Source organism: Vipera berus, assembly GCF_964194415.1.
Source record: "Vipera berus genome assembly, chromosome: 6".
Lineage (NCBI taxonomy): Eukaryota > Metazoa > Chordata > Lepidosauria > Squamata > Viperidae > Vipera > Vipera berus.
In genome coordinates, this window is record NC_138208.1 from 67,997,725 (window position 1) to 68,016,655 (window position 18,931).

General features: G+C 36.6%; 2 protein-coding genes across 2 annotated transcripts in view; both read right to left on the reverse strand.

Moving 5' to 3' along the window:
* Positions 1–64: 64 nt before the first annotated feature.
* PWP1 (PWP1 homolog, endonuclein) lies at positions 65–18,075 on the reverse strand. The gene is made up of 15 exons (XM_081331723.1): positions 17,906–18,075; positions 16,564–16,622; positions 15,440–15,615; positions 15,219–15,304; positions 14,816–14,912; positions 12,868–12,978; positions 11,805–11,932; positions 11,097–11,167; positions 8,154–8,250; positions 5,432–5,493; positions 4,450–4,561; positions 3,283–3,373; positions 1,212–1,333; positions 458–563; positions 65–352 (listed from the first exon to the last, which is right to left on the reverse strand). Exons 1-15 carry the CDS (start codon positions 17,969–17,971, stop codon positions 240–242), a joined length of 1,497 nt encoding a protein of 498 aa, XP_081187849.1. The 5' UTR covers positions 17,972–18,075; the 3' UTR covers positions 65–239.
* The window catches only part of ABTB3 (ankyrin repeat and BTB domain containing 3), a 235,063-nt gene continuing 232,626 nt past the window's right edge, over positions 16,495–18,931 (reverse strand). The window contains exon 18 of the mRNA XM_081330650.1: positions 16,495–16,622. The gene's annotated coding sequence lies outside the window, so the exon portion shown is untranslated. The remainder of the gene's footprint in view (positions 16,623–18,931) is intronic.

The window sequence follows — 18,931 nt, forward strand, 5'->3', positions numbered from 1 at the left end:
GTCAAAGGATTTAAGTAGCTGTTACATGCATCAGAATGCCTAAGTTTATCTTAATACAAATGAAAATGTTCAGAAAATTAATTTATTATATTATTGCTAATGTTTTGCATATTCCAATTTCTAGCTGGTTAACACCTCAGACAATTTTTAAGATCAAGGCTGAACATCATGGTAACATGACCTTAAAAGCACGTAAAAAATGGTTTACTTAGTATTTTCATAAAAAACATATGCTTATTTCATGATTCCATTGCAGCTTCCCCATAGCTGCTACTGCTATTAGCAGAATTACTTCCTTCAGAACCTGATGTGGTAACTGTTAGCCTCTGTCGAGTTCCAAAAACATCATTCACTGTAATGCCAAAAAGAGAGAGAGAGGTTAAAAATTCTAATTTTAAAGAAGAAATTGACCTATTTCTTAGGATTACAAAACTAGAAAATGAACGAGAACAGTCACCTGTGGAAATTGTACTTATGTCCCAGAGTTGTAGTCCCTGCCTTTCTCCTCCAAAGGCATAGACAAATGGTAGATCTGGACAGCAAGCTGCACAAAACAGAGCACCCTGTGGGCAGAAGACACATTCTCTTCTGATTTTCTGCTGACTCAATATATTAGCTATCTTTTAACAAACACATTTCTAATTCAAATCAGTGAACTAAAATCAAAATTAGCAGAGGTAGCACATATACAACGTCTTTAGACTTTATGTATTAGAACAGGGGTGTCAAACTACCGGTAGAGCTACCGGTAGAGCTCCGGATGGCGCCCGATCTTCGCTCCTTTCGTCGCGATCTCAAGACGTTTCTGTTTGTTCAAGCCGGCCTAGCCTGATGGGGATTGGTGGGGTTTTTAGTCTTGTGTTTTAATTTTAACTTGGTGTTTTAGAACTTGATTCCAACTGTTTTAATATGGGCAATTATTTAATCTTGTTTTAACGTTTGTATTTAGTATTTTATTCTGCCCTGTGAACCGCCCTGAGTCCTCAGGGAGAAGGGCGGTATATAAATATTATTAAATTAAATTAAATTAAATTAAACTGCCAGCCTGCAGCATCATACAAAGGCCACACCCACTTTATTTCACATAAATATTATACACAATATTAGTTTAGTAAATTACAATATTAACAGACCAGATTCTCACCACTTTGATTCTTCACACTCCAAAAACTAAGGCTTTATAGGTATAAGTGCAGAAAAACTGAAATTACCATTTTCATATCTCTGGAATAGACTAAAGATGGCTTGTTTCCTAGGATGTCCCAAATTTTCACACATTTATCAGACGATGTTGTTACAAGACATCCTTTGATTTGGCTACTTAAGTGTAGTCCTGGAAAACATAAGCAGGTGCTTTTAGTATTAAGTCAGGAAGAAAACAACACTCTTGCCTATAGGCCTCATTCCTTTACATTAAGGGATCTATGGTTTAAAGGCATCCCACATTCATGGTGCAGCAATACCAACTGAAAAGTAACAACTTCTATTGCCATTAGAAAAGACAGATACTTAAAAATTTGACAAATATATCAAAAGCTAGAATAATTCATTTCATTTAAGTTATTACTGGTAGATATATATAGCCACCCAGCTTGTGAAATATAATTCTGGGTGCCAACATATATTAAGAATTAAAACCATATAACACACAACAACCCCCCCAAATTACAAAACCCAAGAATGTGGAAGAAAACAATCAGCTGACATTACATAACCATCTTGCAGGCTCATGGGATCCCAAAGTCAATGGAAAGTTTTAAGGGCCTTCTAGAAAGTAGACAGGGATGGGGCCAGCCTCATCTCGGGGAGAATTATGTTCCAGAGCAGGGGCCACAGTAGAAAAGGCACACCATCTGGGTCTAGCCAGATGGAATTTCTTTGGTGATGACACCCAACGCATACCCCTCCTACCTGACATGATGGGATTGGTGGCTATAATCAGGGAGAGGCGGCCCATCAAATAACATTTGCAATGTAGGACTTTAAAGATCAAAAGCAACACCTAGAATTGGACCCCAAACAAACTGGCAAGCAGTGCATCTCGCCGAATAAAGATATAATGTTCACCTTCCGGGGGGTGGGGGGGGCGAGTCAAGAGAGCAAGGACAGATGTACTTCTGTCCTGCTGCCACTTAGAGAGAATTCAAAAGTGTGGCTAATGCCAAATTAGGCAATGCCCAAAATCTGAACTGTAAAGGGTCAGATAATTAGCTTTATCCAGCCGATACAAGCTGCTGCACAACCTTCTCTAGAAAAGGAAAGTTAAATACTGGATGAAAATAATCCAGTATGGTGGGCTCCAGGAGTGGCTTTGTGATGACCCAGGGTACGGCAGAGGCAACACAGTCAGCTGGCAGTTCAAACTGCCCTTTAATTGCTCCAGATTTTCCCCAAATGCTCCGTTTTGGGCAAGTGCCAGAACAAAGTAAGACACACACACTTTCAGCAGCCTCTGGCTGCAAGTAGCTTCACAAGTTTTTAACTCTTCAGGCAGTTCCCTCCTTCTCTCCACTCTGTGCTCTAGGATCAGGAGGGGGTGGCCGTTGTTCATTGCCTGAGCTCTGTCTCTCATGTTCATCCTGTCCCAACCCTGAAAGGCCCTGGCCTGCCTCAGCCTGCTCTTCCCCACATTCCTCTGAAGCCATAGACCAGGGGTGTCAAACTCAATTTCATTGAGGGCCGCATCAGCATTGGGGTTGCCCTCAAGGGGCCGGGTGGGTATGGGCCGGGTGGGCGTGGCCTACTGGGTGGGCGTGGCTAGAGTGCGTATGGCCTACTGGGTGGGCGTGGTCAGCTCTACATCGTTCACATCAAGGGTGCCTATGGGGGCCTGGGCAGGAGTGGGACAGATCTGAGGGTCTCTGGCGGAAGGAGGGTCTCTGGGCCAGGGCCAAGGCAGTGGGGGCCGTTCCCTCACTGTTTCCAGGATGGCTGGAATGAAAGCACATGAAAGCACTTCGCGGGCTGGATCCGGCCCCCGGGCCTTGTGTTTGACATGTCTGCCATAGACACCTCGACTTCCATGGGCTCCAGTTCCAGCTCATTTTCCTCAGCAGATTCAGGCTCCGATGGAGGCATGACAGGCTTCTTGAGGAGGTGGCAAGACAATGTCTCCTTAAAGGGCAGCAGAACAACCAATCTCTCAAAGAGTTAATTATTACTAGGATCCAACCAAATAACGCATGTTCTTTATGCACTGTAGAATGGCAAATATAATTTTGCCTCAAAATATGATGTAACTATATAAGATATCTGACTAGAATGGGGAAAAGAAAGGCTTACCAGATACTTCTTCATCATGAGCTTTCATTGTGAAGACTGGTTTATGGGAACGAGCATCAAGACAGTACACAAATCCATCTTCTGTGCTAGCCTACAACAAATCATTTCCAGAGATTTTAAAAATAAAATCAACAAGCAAGCCACCTTTCTCAATCTGAGTGATCTTGCGGAGGTACAGACATGAAATCCCAGAACCGAACCATCCAGATTGAATGGCCATTGTAGAGAATTCTGGAAACTGAAAGGGCGGTGCTGAAGTTGGGAAACACTGCACAGAATAAACAGCTGGATGTTTGATGGCCAACTCTAGCCATGCAGGTACTGTTACTCCTGATTTGATAACAAGCCACAGATCAGGATGATCTGCTATCTATGGCAGCATAACTTGCTATATTTGAGTAGATTTTAGACTTCACTGACAGGAACCTCTACATTACCAAAGCGTCTCTTAATGAAATAAAGGTAATATAACATTATCGAATCCCAAGCAGCAAGACTTCCATTTATTAGTGTTTTACTATATTACACATTATTTTATATCTTAAAATATGCTGGTTGCCTTGAAAATCTTGGATGATGGATATAATAGGGTTATGCAACATTTCAGATTCTAAAGAAAAAAGATGCTTCCAAGAGTACACAGGGACACCTGTTGCTAGGGTCACTAACTGGAAACCCTTTAATCAACTTTTTCCAAAGATTGCCCTGCACTTATAATAATAGCAACAGCACTGAGACTTATATATCACTTCATAGTTGTTTGCAGCCCTCTCTAAGCGATTTTCAGAGTCAGCATATTGCCCCCAACAATCTGGGTCCTCGTACCAAAGGAAGGCTGAGTCAACCTTGAGCCAGTCAGGATCGAACTACTAATTATGGGCAGAATTAGCCTGCAATACTGCATTCTAACCACTGTGCCACTACAGCTCATCAGAAGTTATATAATACAGTTACGAAATGATGTAAATGCAATGCACCTCACCCCTGATCTTGTGAAGCACTGTCTTTTTATCTTAATTACTTATTTAATAGGTTTTAGGGCTGCCTAACTTAAACAATATGACTCTGGATGGCGTACAACGAATTGAAATGCTGCATAGCCAGCATAAGTGCATACAATAGAATGGATAACACAAAACACAAAGAACCATCAGGTATTGTATTTACTAAGAAGTGGTGAGGTGAAAAATGATTCCAAGTCACTCTTTCAACTTGTCCACTAAATCTCCAGATTCTATGGTTGTCCTGTGGACTTCTGCAGTCATATAAAATGGCTGATCTGAAAAGTACCAATAAATATTTATTCAAATTTGGCACAAGATTTTTTAAAACATTAATTTAACTATGAGAACAGAGAGGTCATTTTTTCCTAACAATAAAATACTTCTATTCCAGCTGAATCATTAGTAAAAAACACAGCAATCTCACTGATTATAAAAGTAATAAACAGAGAAGGCAAGCCTATTAAGTGAAATTACTGACTTCAAATGGTCTTGTTTCTAAATAAATATGCACAGAATGCTAATGTAACCTGATGCTAAAATCAGGGTGACCGTTCCCATTAAGAATACACAGAGAAGCACTTCCATAAATCATACCAAAATTCTAGTATGTGCTTTAAAGACACTGTTAACAAAATATTTTGTGTCAAATAGCTTATGAAGGAAATACAGGTAGTCCTTGACTTACAACTGTAATAGAATCTACTTATTATGATTATAAGTCATAATAGTTATAAAATGGGTTACCCATATAACCAATCCCATATTATAATCTTTTTGTGGCAGTTAAACAACAATGGAGACTGTAAACCAAACCCATTGTTTGATATAGGACTTGAAACGAACACTAGGTTTTGGCAAAAATGTTGTAAATTGTGGTCATGTGACTACAGGACGCTGCAAATGGCAATACAGGTCGAGTGCTTGAAATTCTGTCACATGACCATGGGTGGGCTAGCCATCGAATGTCATAAAGTATCTTTTTGAGGGTGTTGTCATAACTTCAAATGGTTGCTAAGTAACCACTCGCACATCGAGGACTATCTATATTACATTTTATTATTTATCTCTGCCATTGTATGGTTTATATATTACCTGTACTTTTAAACGTGTGATAGATAGACGCAATAGAATAAGCATGTTCTTACTTGTCATAAGAGCCAGAAATGAGAGTCTGTGTTTCAAATGGATGAAATTGCAATGTTTGCACCTAAAAATAAGAAATATATTTGTATCAAAATGTAGTTTTACAGTGTACATGATTTTAAATAATTCTCAGTATATTTTTTTCACAATTGGCTGGAACATTTATAATTACGGTAAATGTTATTTCTACAGAGCTCATTTCACTAGAATGCAAACATCTAAGGTAATAGCCATGGAAAACGAAGATCAAATCTTGTTTGAATAATGAATAATTATGTTAACTAGGAGTTGATATTAATTTCTCCCACGGGGCTGTGATTGCATAACTTCTCACAAAATTAGCCAGTTACATCTAAAATTTGAGAGTTTTTTCTATAAACTTACTTGGCTCATCAAACTGGGAATATGATAATACTAAACCTGTACTTAATAAGGCTAATGAATGTTAAAATGCATGAGTTTTTCATAGGGACATAAGAACAGATGCAGTTTTCATCCCTAAAGCTGCCTATCATAACTTTTTTTATAGAATGGATAAAAAGTCCCATTCTTCTTAGCACTTGATCATTTGATCTCTTAGAATTCAAAAGCAATTAATATTGAGCTTTTGAACCTAATTTTGCTTTGACTTTTTCATTATTTTCTTTTCAGTTTTTAAACCCCAAATCAAATTTCCCAATTCTATGTTAGTTCTTTATTCATTTATAAATATCAAATTTAAAGACTGCATATCTCTTTGGAACCAGCTGCCAGTGGAGCTGAGGACTGCCCCCGACCTCCGTTCATTCCGCCGGGGCCTGAAGACCTGGCTCTTCGAGCTCTCTGGCCCAGGCTGAGGATTAATCTTATTTTAACTGGGGTTTTATTTAGGCAGGGACACATATAATTTCTTTTTTAAAATTTGTTTTTAACTTTTGTATTTTGCTTTTTAATAACCCTGTAAACCGCCCTGAGTCCTTTGGGAAAGGGTGGTATATAAATGTAATAAAATAAATAAATAAATAAATCTCACTCATAAAGCAAATCCTTTCATAGATGCAGCAGTTAGGCTTAAACATCAGTTAAGGTGAAATTTATTTAACTATGGAATATACAATATACAAAGTCACATTTTAATAAATCTCAATAGTTAAACATTCATTAAATTAATATTTAAACATTTATAATATTATTATATTAATACTAAATATTTAAATAAAAATATTTATTATAGCAATCCCAGTCCTGTTCAATCTTTTTTTGCTTGCATTTTATCATGTGCTGTCCAAGATCTGAAGAAGGGAATATATTTCAGGTATCCATTGGACAGGTCTCTTTTTGACCTTCACTGCTTGAACACATAGATGAAGTGCCTCCATATGGTCATTCAAGAAACTTTTTTTGCTGATGACTGTGTGATTCTGGCACACAATGACAATGATGATCCATAGTTGATACTCAACAAATTTTCAGACACCGCTATGTTCTTCAGCCTGATTATCAGCCTGAAGATAACTAAAGTACTTATCATCCCATTTCAAATATGAACCCTGCAAAACCAAGTATCACTGGTGATAACACCCAGCTGACAAATGTAAACAGTTTCAATATACGGCAAGCATAATTTTGAATGAGTGGTCTTTGGACAAAGAAATATCAGAATCAGCAAGGCCAACTAGGGTCTGGCTTGGCCGCATATTAGAGTGCTCAATCAATATAATGTCTGTATCTCTACAAACCTAAATGTCTACAGAGCTGTGGTTATCCCTTTGCTCCTATATGGTTATGAATACTGGACTCTGATGACACACCAAACAAGAGAAGAAATTTCACATACATGCTGTCTGCTGCATTCTTGACATTCGTTGGCAAGACCATGTCTCCAGACTGGAGGTTCACAAAGTCCACCAGCATTGAGTTTCTGATTATCAAAGCCCAGATGTGATGGGATACATCATCAGAATGGACAAGCAACCATATGCCTCACCAGTTCCTCTCTGATGTACTAGAGACTGAGAAGAGACATCGAGGTTGTCTACACAAGCACTACAAAGTCACTGTGAGGGAAACTCTACACTTCTGTAACATCCAACCAAGGGAACTAGAAACTGGCTATTGACAGAACCCTGTGGTTGAGCCTGTGTTATGAAGTCTCCACCAGCTCTGAAAACAGGCACAGCCAAAAACTAATAGAAAACTGTTATTACAACAATGGACTTCCATTGTGCTAAACTTTGTGCTTCCAGATTGGGATTGTACAGCTACTTCTACGTTCACAGATGAACTGCACAACAGCATGGCAACAATTTGTTGGTTCATAAATCCTCACTTATTAAGGCTCTCAATACCCCACTCCTTCTCTCTTTTTCCTAGCTTATTAAAGAATAATGACCATCTGAGGGGAATATAAATGTTTCTTCGAAAACCACACATACAAATAAAAAAAACTTTAAATAGTTTTGCTTATATTGCTTACACATGGAATAGGAAGATGCTAACCATGAAGTACTGAAGCTCTTTCAGGAAAGGGGTAAGAAAAATGAGAAGCTAATTTTCTAATGGCAACTAGAATAGATACAAACTCTCTGAATGAAATTGGTTTTTCTTTTGTATTTTACAAAAAAAACCCAACAGTATTAGAGAAAAAAAAATTGCAATACATCTGTATGATATCCTATTGTGCCAGATTTTGTTGTTATTTTGCTGCAATAGATTAATTCGGCTCTGCTTTTAGAATCAACATACCTTGTCTGTGTGAAGAGAAAGAGTTGCTGCTGTTGTGCCCTTGGACATATCCCAAAGAATTACAGAATGGTCAGCTGAGGCACTTGCCAAGACAGATCTAAAAGAAACAAGCATATTGATTTGCAAACAGTGTCAACTCATGTTTTACCTTTCTTGTCCAAAGAATAGAGTTGAATACCTGAAACTATTCAGGTATTATAGACTGCTCAGACATTTTTGTTTTAATTGAGTGACAGATAAATTGCCCAATGAATTAAATGTATGAATAAACGTAAGGTAAATTATGTGGCTTCATAGTGATTAAATTAAGCCAAACAAATTAATAAACCTGCATAAGTCAAAAGCATATTTCAAAAATACGTCTTCAGGAAGATGAATAAGATGATGAAATAAAGACACAATTGCACCATCCATGGCAATTGTCCTAAAGATACCTTTAATTATGATTTACTTTGATGTAATGGAAGTCAACTGCACATTACTTCAATGTGTATGTGAGCTACAGAAATATTTTTACAGGCTTCTAGTTTTGTACAGTAGTGCAGCAGCCAAGGGATCACAGGGCTCTGCAACCTGTGGACCGATTTTTTTTCCTATTAGGGGACCCTAAATGGGCCTAAAGTCACCCCAGAGAGACGACAAAGAAGGAGAGGAGCCCCACTAACCGCGGAGAGACAGCGGTCAATCCGGTTGTTCGTGGAAAGCCCTCCAGAAACCAGCAGAAGAAAGGCTAGCTTCACTCCAGAGTCTAGCCCAAGCAACAAGTAACCGAAGCCAAAAAGCACTAATTTAAGCTTGATCGTAAACAACATGTTTGGAACTGGGTAAGAATATTGATTCTTTCTCTTCTACTTGATAATTGATTTCCTGGGGGGAAAAAACCCAAGAAGCAAAAATCCTCTGAAAGTGAGAAGGAGGGGGACTTTTGCCCCACTCTCCCACAGAAGGAAGTGGCAAATTAAACTTTTATGGGGGACAGAAATATATTGAAATGAAATGAATATGAGACTTAAATCTGGGTAACTTTGAAATTGGTGGAATTTGTTAAGATTTTCTTTTCTTGACAAAAACAGAAGAAAGTAATTGCTTGTTTTGAAAGCTGAAAAAACAAACTGGTGTTGACATCTAGTGGTGGATGAAAATATACAGTTGTAATTGCTCTAATACAGGAATTGGCAGAAAGCCCAGAAAAAGGTAACTTGTTTTAGTGACTTCAATGTCTTAACTAAACAGAGAACAGCTGCAACAAAGAGAAGAAAACATTTTGGGCTACCTACAAGGTGAGAACTATAAACCTTAGGGGAAAAAATTGACCTTCCTGGATTATAAATACTTATTGAACTGTGACTCTAAAGCTGTTTGCAGAGAATTTTTGGTTATCATGGAATATCAGAGATCTGCAGAAAAAACATATCAAGAAAATACAAATACTTTCCAGGAGGAAATGTATGCTATGTTGCAACTAATTCAAATGACAATGATTTCAAACCACAATGAAATTAAAAACAACTTTGAAAATATAAATGAACACATCTTTAATTTAAACTTACAACAAAAAAACTCTCAGAAAATAAAAACAAAGCAATCAGATAAAGCAAACAATGGAATATAAATCAAAGGAAAGAAATTTAAAGGTGGAATCCAACAATAGAAGGAATTATGACTTAACCCAGGCAGAGAAAAACTTGCAGGAAATATTGGACATGGAAAAGCTAACCTACACTTCAAGACTGCAATATAAATCTGAGGACAAGAAAAAAGATTCGACAAAATGGATTATAGAGCTGTCAGGAGAACTACGAGAACTTGAGAAACAAACAAAAATGGTAAGAGAAATTAAGAGAAAGAAAAAGATTTTGAATGAATACGAAGGGGCAAAACCCTCCCACAAAAACATGTTACTGGATTTATCTCCTGTACCTACAGCAATATCTACAAACTATGGGAAAACTTTTTGGTCCAGCGGAGCATACTGATTGGGAAAGATGTTTGGCAAAAAGAAAAGGCTAAAATTAGAATTAAGAAATTAGATGGGATTTATCAGATGGAATATCTAAAGATTAAACACTTGTTTGAATATGGTTTAAAAGATAGAAAAATTTTGGATATAAATGTATTTTAGTTTAAGTAGGATGGGCCCCTCAAGTAACACCGTATTTTTTATGATATGAGAAATATAAAAATGTTGGGATGGTTTATATAAGGGAAATGTTTTGGATACTTAAGTGTAATTGATCTTGAGAAAATCTCAGTTGATAAAAATGTTTTGAATAGATTCAAAAGATTAGATGATTGGATTTATTAGATAGAATATTTAAAGATTAAACATTTGTTTGAATACAGCTAAAAAGAATAGAAACATTCTGGATATAAATATATCTTAGCTTAAGAGGAACATGTTTCTTAAGTAGTATACTATTTCCTTCCCTTTTTTATCTTCTTTTTTAAGATATGAGAAATGTAAAATTGTTGGGATGGCTTGTATGAGGAAAAAGACTGAAATATTTAAATGTAATTAACTTTGAGAAAATCTTAACCGGTAAGAATGTTTTGAACACTGGGGAAAACAAATCTAAATAAGAACTTTGAAAATAGGATCTATGACGAGGTAATTAAGATGACCAATTAGAAAAGCAGCTTTATATAGATATGGTTATTAAATATTAGAAAAATCTTTATATTCAATTGTTATCTATCAAAATACTAAGAAATGTACTAATTTAAGGTTGTTAAAAGAGAATATTATTGGAAGAAGAGAAAATCAAAGAAAGCTGCTATGTGGATTATGGAATTATAGAAATTGTTGTTAATTAAATATAAACCCAGGCAATATGCTGTTTATCAAATATTAAGGTGACTATGTTAAAAATTCAATAAAATATATTAAAAATATTTTTACAAAACATCATTTATACTAATTTATCTTTAAATATTTTTTTTTACCTGAGATGTTTATTCCACGAAAGATCAAGCACTGCTTCAGTATGCCCCTGATGGTCTTCTCTGGATAAATTCTTTATGTAAAAAGATTAAGAACTTTTTAGAGTTTCTAAATATAATAAAGGATATTAATTGTATAACTCTTGCACAGGTTTCCAAACTTGAGAGCCAATCCTTGCCTTTGCTCCTATAGCCTGCTGATGATGATTATCTTAAATAGTCTCAAATATACAAGATCATTCTAATCCAATATTTTCCATGACAGCTGGCAACAAATGTTCTGAGACCCAGACAAGAATCTTTACCCATTTTTTTAACAATTAAAATATTTCTAAATATTAAACAGAAAATTTGAAAGTACACTATGTAAAAAAAGGCAATCTTCTCTATCTCAGGAACCACGTTGCAAGTGTCCAGATCCAGCTTGGACCACGCACAGGAACATGTATGGAGATGCTTTCCTGTGCACACTTATAGTTATCTCAAGAAAATTTTTGAGATAACTGTACTAAGGAAGACAGCAGGCTGGGATAAATCTCACCAACTGTTATCTCCAGGAAGTTTGACAACTTGGTGACCAGCAGCAGGCAATATAAAGTTTCCAAGAGTAACATTTGTAGCTTGTGTATATGTGACAAAGACTGAAAAGGCAAGCAATTTTTTTACTAAAAAAGTTTAAACTTTATTAATATGAGGTTTGTTCATACCAACCTTTTGTTTCTTTTTCTTTGTTTTTGCCTTCTTATTACCTAGTGAGAAGACTGGCTCTAAAGAGTCCACTATGTCAAGATCCCAAATTTCAATAACAGGATTCATTGTGCCAACAGCAATATAATTCCCTAAAGAAATATCCATGTTAATAATGTATAGCCTCATAAATCATATATATAAAGCATATATTTTCTCAGGTCCATGGTGTTAGCATGCAGGCCCAGGAAAAAATTGCTTATGCCAGATCCAAAGCACTGCATACATCTACCAATGTAAATTTCTACTAGTAAATTTATCATCTGATGTCTCTGTAAAGAATGAATTTTATTTTTGTTACTTTAAGCTTTCTTGAGATAATAGAAAAGTTCTCTGTTTATTGCAAGGTTTGAGGCAAATGAATCTTGAAGGGGAGCTCATTCAGATCCATTCAATGCTGGATGAATACATGTTTAAGTTTCACTTTGGTCATTAATTTAATTATCGAAATCTGTTACAGTTTTGGAACTTGATCAGTTTTCCTTGGATTTAGATGAAAAGGAGATGTGTGCTTAAACACTGAAGCTACACATAATTTCTCCCAATAGTCTTATTATGTTACGTAATATGGGACACAGTGATATTCTGAGAGACTCTACTTCCTCAGGAAAGATAAAAGACATCAGAAAATAGTGTCTGAAACCTAGTTAGCCATTTGATAGGTTATCACAGTCATTGGAAAAATAATATGATTATCATTAATACTGGATAATAAGATTCCCTAGTCTACTGTAACATTTAATCTCTTTCCTACAATCCTAAACAGCAATGCCTGGGAAAATCTACTTCTAAGTTACACAGTTTTAGAAGAGAAACAATCTAGAATAAAATCAGGAAACTGAAGAAAATGACTACTGAGGTAAAAAAAATGCTCAGTGAAAAAAAATGAAAATATGTGATAACAAGAAAAAAAACAAAAAAAAACAAACAAAAAATGTTTGTTCCCAACTGTCTCTCTCTGCACTTTCATATAGATGTTCCCTGCTAATTTGGGTATTATTAGAAATAAAATGGTACACCAACTTACCTGCAGAATCATTGGGATTAGGATCAAAGTTCATCCATTCCACAGTTAAGGGGTATGCAGATAAAATAAGATCATGATGGACATAAAAGGAATCTTCTTCATGATTATAAACTGAAAGAATTAAGTAACTTCCTTTAAGTAAATAAAAATATCATACTCCCATTACACAAATATATAAAACAAATAATACGCTTGTGATTGAGAAAAGAATAAGATTAACATTATCAATATATCACAAATCAAAAATAAAATATGGGAAGATATTTCCGAGTTCCTTTATAGAAGCTGTATTTTTAATCACAAAAAGATAATCAAGCATATGTTGTAATCTTCCCTCTCTCCTACAGTTTACTGATTTCTAGACCAGGGCTTTTCAACCAGTGGTACGGGTACCACCTGTGGTACATTGGCACCTGGCAGGTGGTACGTGACCATCCTAGAAAAGTGGTAGTGGGGGAGGGGAATGAGCTGAACCGGTAAGAGGACCGCACAAGTCTGAGCAAGAGATGGCTGGAGCTGCAGGGCTGTCAGGGCTCAGCAGAAGTGCCAGGATCAGTGCTTCTTCGAGACTGTCAGGGCTCAGCGGAAGTGCCAGGATCAGTGCCGTACTCCAGCTGGAGTTGGCGCTGATCCCGGCATGTCTGCTGAGCCTAGAAGAAGCGCTGATCAGCTGGAATGTTGCGGCATCTCCAGGGTCTTGTGATTTACATTCAGATGCTTGGCAACTGATTCATATTTATAATGGTTGCAGTGTCCCAGGGTCATGTGAAGGTGACCAAAACCTGCTGCAACCACCCAGCGGGGGGGGGGGAAATAAAAACCAAACACCCCCTACCCCACCCCCGCTGCCAATCCTCATCAGAAATGCTCACAACAATGAAAATCTCGGACAGGAGGAAGAGCGCCGCCCAGCAGGCAGGCTGGTGTCTTGCTCAGCTGTGACTTGGGGGGGCACTTTTTTCAGTGCCGTTGTAACTTAAAACAGTCACTAAGCGAACTGTTGTAAGTTGAGGACTACCTGTACTACATCACTTTTTTCCTTTTTTTTTTTTTGGTCATCAAGTTTTTGACACCTTGCTAGGCTACTGGTGGTACTCGGATGTTGCCATATCCTAAAAGTGGTACAATGGGTGAAAAGGTTGGAAAGCCCTGTTCTAGATAAATAGAACTCAAAAGCAATGCAGTTTGAACAAGTCTCCACAGGTTGACAGTATCAATACTAATCATATTTGATTTACTTATTTACACCTCTGCATTTATTAGTCTTATGCTATACAAGAGAAGATCCAATAAGCAATACAAGAAACAGCAGAGCTCAAAGGCAGAAATAAAACATGCTAAGGCTCCAAGGAACAACTGGACCAAACGGATAAGTAGCCTAATTGAATATAAGCAATATTTCGATGTTATGTTTCAATATTATGGAAGATGTATAAATTATTCCAAAATATTGAAAAGAAACTGTGAGGAAATGCAAGACTATAAAAGTATTTTCCCACCAAGTGCATTAAGAGAATATGGGGAAGTGATTTACAAGAAACAACATGATTATACGAAAAAGATTATAAACAAATATGTATAGTTTTACTCAATACCAACTGTACACAAAACTAATCTGTAATATAAAAATAATATTATGCAAAGTATTTGTGTTCTCATTTTGGGGAAAGGGTATGAACCACCTGATCAGAATCTGTCAAAAAATATGACAGTAACACATAGCACATCAAACTCAAAATATAGGGCCTCAAAGTAAATACAAAACATTTGCAATTGTACTCCTACAGCAATCCATGTCCTGTATATAAAATCCTTTTTTTGGAAAGAGAGGAAGAATTTAAGCATAGAGTTCAATGTTATGAATAAAGAAAATATAGGGAATTAACTTAACTTAATGAATAAACCATCCATAGTTCTTTGTTAAAAGCCACAACAGTTTAATACCTACCATGAACTTCTAGACTGCAGTGGTCCTTATCCACTCTGCCACATACCACAAGATTGTCATTTGACTTGATCACAAAGTCTTCTTTTTCATATTGGTCCTAAAAGAATGCAAGTTGAATATTATTTATTTTTAGTCCAATTTTCAAATTCTTATTTTATCATTGTACTTAACATATATTAGAAATGCAGTTTATATTGAGTATGTTGTTGAAAAAGAAACCCAGAAATACTACAATATTAAAGACAGATGTTAATTCTTTTCAAATTGATTAATCTGAAAAATTTCTTCAAATAACACTTATGATATACCTATCACTCGAAATATTGAATGTTATCTTTAGCCAGAATTAAAACTATGTTATTAAACAATCTCCAGTGTTATTAAACCATGCTTTAATACTTACAGTATCTTTAATAGTGATATATGGATCATTTTCATTAGTTCCATATACTGCAAGCCCTGCAAAGATCTCTCCAATGCCCTCCGTACCTATCATATGACAAACAGATTGTTCTTGATCAGACTCATAACTGTGAAACAAGTAGCATCTTTTGTAAAGACACACAACTGCACATTCTTCAACAGAGAACCTGTTTGTGTACAGCAGGAAGGAGAGATAAATACCTGCATTTTCTTCATCATAGTTATCCAAGTCATATTCTGCCAATTCATCATTATCTAGCTTATCATTGTCTTCATCTTTGGAAGCAGAGCTAGCTTCCTCACCATCAGCAGCATCCATGGCACCTGACGTTTCTTCTTGTACACCCCCATCATCATCATCACCATCATCTTCTGTCCTTCATGTAAAAAAGGAAGTTAACATTTTCACGAATTTTGCATAGCTTAACATTAAAATGTCACTGTCTAATCTTTAGTTGTTTGTACAATTCCAAATTGTTTCTGTGTCAATAACTTTGAAGGTTCCACCTATCGCACTGTATAGCATCCCAGGTAAATATGCAGCACAGGATTGAGTTGTAAATCTGATGTTATGCACTTGGAGATAAATTTAGATCAATGACAGTTGCAATCCCATAGAGCAGACATGTCAAACTCATGATGTCACGCGACAACATGCAACGTATCGGAGCTTTTTTCCCATTGCCGGCAATGGGGTGGGTGCGGTATCCTGATGATGTGTCCAGCCTGTGGCCAGCAATTTGACACCCCTGCCATAGAGACTTAACAATCAACAACTTATTTCCTTTAACTGGAAAATGCTTGTGTCAAAAACAATTACATTCCAAAGCAGTCTCTTCCTCACAAAAAACAGGGTTTCAATGCATTAAATGTGTGTTCAATATATTTTAATAGTTATAAAACCTTATTAGACATCAGCACTTTTAATCATATGTAATTATCTGGGGTTTTTTTATTCCAAAATTTTATTATAGAGTATCCCTGCTTTTATTCTTTTTTCCCCTCAAACCTGAACTGATTGGTTTACTTTTGACAGTTTGCATCAATAGTGTATTCAATCACAAAGATTTTTCCATTACTACTTCTACACTAAAAATACATATATCATTTTCATATATTGCTACCACAATTCCATGCTACTAGACTTATGCTATAGATCACTCAGTCTAGTTTATATATTTACATTGGACAAATGTAATTAGACACAAACTAGATTTTAACTTGACTATTATTAAATTGAAGAAATACAGATGTTTTGCTGTAAATTGACTTTTCACTGAACATCAATTTTCTCAAGCTCTTGTTCAAATGCAATCCAAACATACTGCAATCTGTCTTTAGCTTCAGTAATCAAACGCTTCAGTTCTTCCTTGTCAAGTTGTACCTGCAACATAAACATGAAAAATAAAACCTCCTATAGTTAAATCATGCTTGACACTTGAAAAACAAAGCCATTTTTGAAATGAGTTTCATCCAACATATTTTAATTAGGATTATTATATCCAGGGCTTTTTTTGTCATAGAATGCCCAGAATGGAGTTCCGACACCTTTTTTGGATGGAACCTTGTTAGGGTAGGCAAGGCGGCTTGTATGACGTGTGATTTCCGGCACTTTTTTTTTTTTTACAAAAAAAGCACTGATTATATCTAAGTTTTAAAATAAAATGGCAAATCTACAGTTTTTTATATTGCTTTACTACTGCCTCCTGGTTGCCCATATTCTTGGTCTGCAAGTATGACAGTTCTATTCCAACCAACAGTCCATTTTTGACAGCTTGCTTTAAAAAAAATCCAGTCTGAAAAAATAAGCTGTAAAACTCTCTAGAAAGACAACTATTAAATACAAAAAAATGTGCCCAGGAAATGCAAATGAAGACATTTAGGTGCAAGAATGACTATAGAAACAAACCAAAATGAAATAGTTAAAGTATCATGTTATATAATCTCTGGAACACTGTAAATTGAGGGAAGGCCTTTCAAAGATGGTAAACTAAACAATTCTATATGAGGGACAACTATAAATGCAGAGAATTACATATAAGTATTAAGTTAAAACCTGGGGAATTATGTATACTATGTAATACAAACAAGAAGAATGGAAAAAAATAGTTGTGTTCCATGAAAACCCAAATCCAAAGTTATTACTGTTCTATACTGTTACATTACTGAATTCAAAATTGTTTTGGAAGATTACTTTGTTCACTACACATAATTGTAAGATATTATGAACTGGCTTCATAAACGGGGATAAAATATTACTCCTGTACAAAATACAAGAGCAGCGTGTACTCTACCTTGCAAAGTTCAGTAGTACCAGAAACTGATACCATGCATTTTTTTTTTGGTTTCTGATTTTCAAAGGAAAAACAAAAAAAAAAAACACAAACCATTTTCTTAATTTAGAATCCTTAAATTTAAATTAGCTTTAATTAAAACAAATATATACGAAATACGTGCTCTCGAACTTGGCTGACTTCCTTTCAGAGATGAGACAAGGTGGAAATGTATACAATCATCTCCTCTTCTTTCGCCTTCCACACTGCCGTCCCTGTTTGTTTTCGCATAGCGACTAATTTAGCCTAAAACTAAAGCATTCACGGCTTTGCTGCCTGAAATGTCTGTAGGAGCTCTGAAATGAGGGGCGGTGGGGCTCTCTTCCGTCCTCACCTTGTCGGGCGTCTCCTTGGCAACACCTTGGGACACCCAGGCAACACAAGTTACGGGACGACTCATGGCTCCAACCGACCAGGAACCGAGCAGCTGAAGAAGGCTTCCCCGTACGCCGACACGTGCGTTGCCGACTTCCTGTTCAGCCCACAGAGTCTCCCAGCTGACGTCTCCATGAAGCTGAAACACTCACCCTGTCGCCGGTCAAGAACGCTACAAAATACTATAGGCCTCGGGGAGTGAGGTCATCAAGAAGCGACACATGAGTCTCCGCCCCTTCGCTATCAAGAAAGCGATCTCAGCAACGCCCCACCCACCCTGCAACGTCACTGGTAGACATTTGAGTGGCGGGAGGGACATCCTTTTAAGTCCAACCTGGACTGGGCGACCTTCTGCGGAGCGATTCCCGTCCTTCTCTGTGTATTATGCAAGTTTCGGCTTCTTACCAGATTGAATGTTACCCCCCCGCTTTTTACCCGAACCGCCAAAAGGGAAGGAATTAAATAAAATTCATGGGAAATCTCATGTCTAAGTTACCACTGTACTTTGGACTGATTTCCATTTTGCTTTCTGATCCATATTGAACTAGGAAAACTGTTTTTACGCTTACTTATTTTCTTAAAGTATTTAAATGGCCGCCTAACTCGAATATGACCTTCTGACAGATGCAAACACATAACAGAAAGTACCCTATAATGCCAACCAAAAACAGTTAGTTGCAAGAATTGATCGCTGATTAGGGACTCGGCGATCTTTGGGTATGTTTAATTTAATTTGAAGTTGCTGTTGAGTCTATTCTTGATTATACTTGTACGGTACTGTAATTTTCTGGCATGTTACATAAGAAAGTTTTGTCCCCACCGTTTCGCTAAGCTGTTTTGTTTCTAATAAAGGCACTGCAGAATTTTGAATGCTGACATCTGATCTGACTTCCCTGGAGACTTTGTAAATGCCTTGCAACTACTGTATGTAATTCAGAAACCGAAGTGGTGCAATATAGTTTATATGCAGATCACTGCATACAGC

Bases quoted from the DNA above. Each gene is read 5' to 3' on its own strand.
- PWP1 (XM_081331723.1), bottom strand. From the start codon at position 17,971: ATGAGTCGTCCCGTAACTTGTGTTGCCTGGGTGTCCCAAGGTGTTGCC. The intron at 12,979-14,815 runs GTAGGTATTAAA...TAATTCTTTCAG, and splicing joins CTGCAGTCTAGAAGTTCATG to TTTATAATCATGAAGAAGAT. The intron at 1,334-3,282 runs GTAAGCCTTTCT...TATGTTTTCCAG, and splicing joins TCATGATGAAGAAGTATCTG to GACTACACTTAAGTAGCCAA.